This window comes from Bison bison, unplaced genomic scaffold (assembly GCF_000754665.1).
Source record: "Bison bison bison isolate TAMUID 2011002044 unplaced genomic scaffold, Bison_UMD1.0 scf7180017864209, whole genome shotgun sequence".
In the NCBI taxonomy this organism is placed as follows: Eukaryota; Metazoa; Chordata; class Mammalia; order Artiodactyla; family Bovidae; genus Bison; species Bison bison.
In genome coordinates, this window is record NW_011494781.1 from 2,747,553 (window position 1) to 2,754,092 (window position 6,540).

General features: G+C 54.5%; 1 protein-coding gene across 1 annotated transcript in view; it reads left to right on the forward strand.

The window, feature by feature from the left end:
* The first annotated feature begins 354 nt into the window (after positions 1-354).
* Positions 355-6,540, forward strand: part of CDK20 (cyclin-dependent kinase 20) — a 9,206-nt gene continuing 3,020 nt past the window's right edge. Inside the window, exons 1-6 of the mRNA XM_010844807.1 lie at positions 355-798; positions 1,156-1,269; positions 4,077-4,265; positions 4,500-4,621; positions 4,820-4,882; positions 6,009-6,132. Of these exons, the coding sequence (XP_010843109.1) occupies positions 724-798; positions 1,156-1,269; positions 4,077-4,265; positions 4,500-4,621; positions 4,820-4,882; positions 6,009-6,132 (687 nt within the window). The 5' untranslated portion in view covers positions 355-723. The remainder of the gene's footprint in view (positions 799-1,155; positions 1,270-4,076; positions 4,266-4,499; positions 4,622-4,819; positions 4,883-6,008; positions 6,133-6,540) is intronic.

A 6,540-nucleotide genomic window follows, 5' to 3' on the forward strand; every position in this document is an offset into this window, starting at 1 on the left:
GAAGTCCTCAGACATTGTCTTTCTGTGTCAGAGTTTGCACTTTTTAAAAGTTGTCTTTAAATGCTGCCATTTCACGCTCCCTCCACAACGCAGACCGGAACCCGTCTCGCTTCCATCATCATTAAGTCTGGGGCTTAAAGGCGGAATGGTACCTGTATGTTTTCCTAGGTGGAAGCTGGCACCTCTAGGTAAGGGGGCGGAGGGACCCTGGCCTTCTTGGGGAGGAGCCCGCCCCTCCCTGTCACTTTTCGGCCACGCCCTCGGCGCCGCAGTCACGCCCCTGGGTGGACGGCCCCGCCCCTCCCTGCCCCTAGCTCGCCTCCTCCCTGAAGAGCGGCTCCACCCCCCGCCAATTTAGCGCCTTCCCACCGTCTCTCGGCTTTGCCCTCGGGCTAAGGGGCCCCGCCCGTTGCGTAACCTGGCATCACTGGTCACGTGGTGCTCGGCAGAGGCGAGAGGGATCGGCGGCCATCGCTCCCGCCCGCACGGATGACTTCTGCTGAGTGAAGCGCACTGAGGCGTGATGGCGAGGTCCTAGGGAAAGGCACTGAGAGGCCCGGACGTCACCTCTAGTTGCCTTCGGCCTCCAGGCCCGGGCGCTCGTTTCTGCGTCGTTGCTAGGCAGCCGCGTCTGGGGCGGAAGCCGGGGCGGGCTAACGCGGAAGGGTCCGGTGCCAGCGAGGGGCTGTAACTGCGGAGGGTCAGGGTGCCGGGCAGAGGGCCATGGAGCAGTACTGCATCTTGGGGCGCATAGGGGAGGGTGCGCACGGCATCGTCTTCAAAGCCAAGCACGTGGAGGTGAGCATCCAGCCCTTCCTCTTCGGTTTCATTGAGATCTCCCCGTCTTCCTGACCCATGCTTGGGCCATAGCTTCTGCCTCCCGGTAGTTCATCCTGGCGTGCGCCCGCCTCTTTTGCCCGCGGAGGGGAGGGCTTCCACGTTGCGGCCAGCTACCAACGGCGCTTTCAGCGAATTCCCCTAGGAGCCTGGCGTGGTATCTGAGTTGTTTGCCCAGCTCTGCGCCGGTTGGCCCTGATTTCCCTCCAGCACGGGTTGGGGGGCGCGTTCCACCCCCACGAGGACCTCAGCCCTCGGCGTCGCACCCCTTTTCCCAGCTGGGACGGGCTGGTAGTGTCTGCGTTCTGTCCCAAACAGACTGGAGAGATCGTTGCCCTCAAGAAGGTGGCCCTGCGGCGGCTGGAGGATGGCATCCCCAACCAGGTCCTACGGGAGATCAAGGCCCTGCAGGAGATCGAAGACAGTCAGTATGTGAGTGGGGCTGGTGTTCTGAGGGGCTGTCCCACCCTCCTTGCTCACTCCCACTCTGAGGGCCTGCGGTCACTGTGTTTCCTTATTTGCATCCTCACCCCTCAACTCACTGCCTTTCTTGTCCACATTCATTCACCCAGTTATTTCATTCCTCACTCATTCCCTCTTGTTCACGCATTTATTTCTTGCCTACTTGTTCATTCATTGACTGACTTATCCTTTTTCTCAAATCATATAATGATTTCTAATGATAATGATTATTGCCACCTGTTGAGCTCCTGTTACCTTCTGCAGGCTGGGTTAACTGCTTTATGTACACTGTCCTGAGTTTTCTCCTCCATACTGCAAGGCGGGTTTCAGGCTCTCCTTCTCTCAGGCCAGGGCCTGCTCATGGGCACTCAGCTGGCTCAAGCTTGTCTGTGGAGGCTTTGGCCTGATTGCAGAATCAAGGTTTTAGCATTAGGGTCTCCCATAGGCTCTGCCCTCTGCTGGGCACTGGAGACATAGCCCCTAACCTGCTTTTGAGAACTGAAGTGTGGTAGGGGAGACAGACAAAGGCTACAGGGTCCACTTGGCGTGATTTGTATGTGACAGGCATGAGAGGGGCTGTGGGCGCATGGGGAGAGACACCTCCCACACCCAGGCTCATTACGTGGTTTTCTCTCTTGTCCATGTCCTTCCTGAGTGGAGAATGTACCTAACTTCCTGGGGAGTGACAAGGCTAGGCCCACCCACCCAAGAGTAGGCAATACTCTGACTTGCTTCTTTTTTTTTTTTTTAATTTTATTTTTAAACTTTACATAATTGTATTAGTTTTGCCAAATATCAAAATGAATCCGCCACAGGTATACATGTGTTCCCCATCCTGAACCCTCCTCCCTCCTCCCTCCCCATACCATCCCTCTGGGTCGTCCCAGTGCACTAGCCCCAAGCATCCAGTATTGTGCATCGAACCTGGACTGGCATCTCGTTTCATATATGATATTTTACATGTTTCAATGCCATTGTCCCAAATCTTCCCACCCTCTCCCTCTCCCATAGAGTCCGTAAGACTGTTCTATACATCAGTGTCTCTTTTGCTGTCTGACTTGCTTCTTATTCTCTAGAGATGTCCATGATATTTTGGTGACAAAAGCATGTTTTAGAACTGCATGTGTCATCCTGGTTTTGTATAAGAATATCAAGTGTATATATATATATATATATAGGCTTCCCAGGTGGCTAAGATGGTAAAGAATCTGCCTGCGATACCTGAGACCTGGGTTTGATCCCTGGGTCCGGAAGATCTGCTGGAGAAGGGCATGGCAACCCACTCCAGTATTCTTGCCTGGAGAATCCCATGGACAGAGAAGCCTGGTGGGCTACAGTCCATGGGTTCACAAAGAGTCAGACATGACTGAGCGACTAACACATACAACACACACACACACACACACACACGTATGAATATGTGTCTGTGTATACCATGTCTCTTGTAAAGTCTGGTGGGATAGACTCCTACTGTTGACTATAGGTGGTAGGATTTTACTTTTGCTGGGGTTTTTTGTTATAATTTTGTGTATTATCTGAATGTATGTTTGTCCCAATTTGTAAAATGACTGTATGCTAGCATCAAAATCAGAAAAACAGCACTATGGCCATTCTTGTTTTTTGAGGACAGTAAAAGGGCTTGCAAACAGCTTTTGTGAGCTGGTTGGAGGGCCCATGGGAAGCTGGTGATACAATCCCATGTCCTGTGTAGCAGGCCTGAAGGGTCTATCTTTAAAACACTGCAGGTATTCCCCTGGCCCAGGCCATCCTCACCTCTCATCAGAACTACTGCAACAGCTCCCCCTTCCCTCCTCCACCTTCCCTGCCACTACTCCCACTCCACAGTCAAAAACTGTAGATGAATCCACTCCCCAGCTTGAAAAGCTCCAGTGTCTTCTCTTCACTCTGAAAGAACTATCTCTATCTGCTCTGTCTCGTGCCAGCCTCTTCATTCATTCAGCAAAATTTCTTCCATGTCTCTCCGAAAACAGCACTATCGAGACTCCAGGAGTATAGAACAGAGCAGCCTCCTTCCTGTTCTTGCCTTCGGGCCTTGTGTTTGCTGTCCCCCTGCCCCCAGCTCCTTCCCAGATCCCTATATAACAGACCTCGCCCCATCTGTTCTCTTCTGGTTTCATCAGAATACCCTATAGGTTTGTTAGTTTCTGTCATTTTTCCCCTCCTTGAGAACCCACTGGCCCTCCCTCCTGCTCATTGCTGTGCAGCCAGCCCTTGTGGGCCCTCGGTTTATATGGCATGTCTCCTGCGCCCAGTGCTGGGAGCTGCGATCACCTGTGTGGATGTGTTTCCAGATGACTTTCCAGTTCATGGGCTGGGTGGGGGATCAGACACTGCCCTACGTGGCCTTTCTTAGACCTCCTTTCCCCTGAGGGTTTGCTAGAACTAAATCACTTCAGTAGTGTCTGACTCTGCGACCTCATGGACTGTGACCCGCCAGGCTTCTTGTCCAGGGAATTCTCCAGGCAAGAATACTGGAGTGGGCCGCCATGTCCTCCTCCGGGGGATCTTCCCAACCCAGGGATCAAACCCACATCTCTTAGGTCTCTTGCATTGGCAGGCGGGTGTTTACTACAGGATTCCAGTAGGGACTTGCCTTCTTCTGGGAGAAGGGAGCGAGAGAGCACCCAGCTCCCTGATCCTGAGCTCAGGTCTCTTTTCACCTTCTCTGCCTGCCTGGTCCTCTGTTGGCGCAGGGGCTGGGGATCCGAGAGAACGTGAGCCATGAGAGTCTGGAGGCTGACGGGGTACCATTGCAGGTTGTGCAGCTGAAGGCCGTGTTCCCACACGGCGCAGGCTTTGTGCTGGCCTTCGAGTTCATGCTGTCAGATCTGGCTGAGGTGGTGCGCCACACCCAGAGGCCACTGGCCCAGGCGCAGGTCAAGAGCTACTTACAGATGCTGCTCAAGGGTGTCGCCTTCTGCCATGCCAACAACATCGTGCATCGGGTCAGTACCACCATGGGCTGGGGTGGGCCTGTGGATGGCTGGGCTGGGAGTAGGCCAGCCCTTGATAAAGGGCATGGTTTGGGAGGGGACAGAACGGGCAGGGCCTGGGGACAAGTGACTGGAGTTGTGGCCCTGGAAGAGACCAGGTCCTGAGCTCACCCGGGTGCCCAGCCTGCCAAGCCCTCCTGTCCCGAGGTCCGCTAGAGGAACTGATGCTTCTTTTGGTGCCCTCAGGACCTGAAGCCAGCCAACCTGCTTATCAGTGCTTCAGGCCAGCTCAAGATAGCAGACTTTGGCCTGGCCCGGGTCTTTTCCCCAGATGGCAACCGCCTCTACACACACCAGGTGGCCACCAGGTAGGGAGGACCAGTTTCTGGGCAGGATATGGCAAAGGATAGGCCCCCAGCCTACCTACTGGGGAAGAGATGATTTTGGAAGAGATGTTCTGTCCAAACAAGTGCTACTGGGGCTGGTGTGAGGGTCAGGGTGACCTTCCAGGGCAGCTTCCTGACAGACCAGTGACCTACCTGTGACCCCGTGCCCTCCTCTCATAGGTGGTACCGAGCCCCCGAGCTCCTGTATGGTGCCCGCCAGTACGATCAAGGTGTTGACCTCTGGTGAGACTCCTATGGGCTAGACAAAGGGGGGATGTGGGTAGCTGAGTCACCTCTCCTCCTGGACATTGAGGTCTCTAAGCCATTTGGGGGTTTTCCCTGCTGTGAGCTCTAGGTTGCCTTGGGAGTGTCTCCTCTGGTTAGACTATTTCTGAGGAGTTTGGAATCAGTGATCCTCCCCATGAGTTTTGAGCTGGGAGGGGTCAAGTGGGATTGGAGTGATTGTCCCTGTAGGAAGCTTCTGGGCTGAGGTTGGGAAGGCGGTCCGAGGCATGGGACGTCTAGGCCGGTATGCAGGGGATGACATCCCAGGATGTAATGTCCCTGAGTTATGCAGAGGCCTGGGTCCCTGGATATGAAGGCCCTGGACCTTTATTTGGAGTTGGATGCATGGCATCTCACTCTAGTATTCTTGCCTGGAGAATTCCAAGAACATAGGAGCTTTGTGGGCTACAGGCCATAGGATCTCAGAGTCAGACATGACTGGACTCACCTGGTAGCTCAGTTGGTAAAGAATCTGCCTGCAATGCAGGAGACCCTGGTTTGATTCCTGGGTCAGGAAGATCCCCTGGAGAAGGGATAGGCTACCCATTCCAGTATTCTTGGGCTTCCCTGGTGACTTAGATGATAAAGAATCCTCCTGCAGTGAGGGAGACCTGGGCTTGATCCCTGGGTTGGGAAGATCTCCTGGAGAAGGGAAAGGCTACCCACTCCAGTATTCTTGCCTGAAGAATTCCATGGGCAGAGGAGCCTGGCAGGCTACAATCCTTGGAGTTGCAAAGAATCAGACACGACTGAGCAACTTTCACTTCACAAGAGTTCGAGGTCTGGGGGCTGTTTTGGGGGTCTGTCCCAGAATGGGAGGGGGTTGCTGTGTGTCCCAGAGTATGAGGTTCTGAGACGTTCCCCAAACTGGGTTGATGTGTGTTTCAAAGTTGAGGCCTAAGACCTATTTAGAGAATGGGCTATGCTCTGTATTCTAGGCTTGAAGCTTTGGACTGTGTGAAGCTGGGGATCTGTAGGCTACTTTGTGGGTGTCTTGACCACAGAGGGAAGTGTGGGTGCTGGTGTGGGGAAACCTGTGTCCCTCGTGTGTGATCTCTGAGATGTTTGGCTTCTGTACCTGCAGGGCTGTGGGCTGCATCCTGGGGGAGCTGCTGAACGGGTCCCCCCTTTTCCCAGGAGAGAATGACATCGAACAGCTTTGTTGTGTGCTTCGAATCTTGGGCACCCCCAGTCCTCAAGTCTGGCCGGTTTGCAGGGGCCTACCATTTGGGGGGGGAGGGGGTGTCCTCTCTTCCCCCAGCAGCTCATAACTCCCCTGCCTTGCATCTTCTGTCTTCTGCCTCAAGGCCCCCACACCTCCTAGACCCTCCCAGACCTTGGTCCTGGCCCAGCATGGGATCTCCTCCATCCCTGATCTACTGGAGGGTGGAGGACCAGAGCCCAGCCCCTACCCCTTCCTGCTAATCCCCAGCACACACGCAGCCCTTACCAAGCTGGGCATGGAGCAGGCGCCTGAGATGTGCATGTGTTCACTCACATCATGCTGTGAGCGCATGATGTCATGAGTGATGTGGTGCGAGCAGGGGCAGGTGGATGGGGGCTCTGTGAGTGAATGGCAGCAGGGGGGTGACAGAAAGCAAGAACTGACTCCTGAG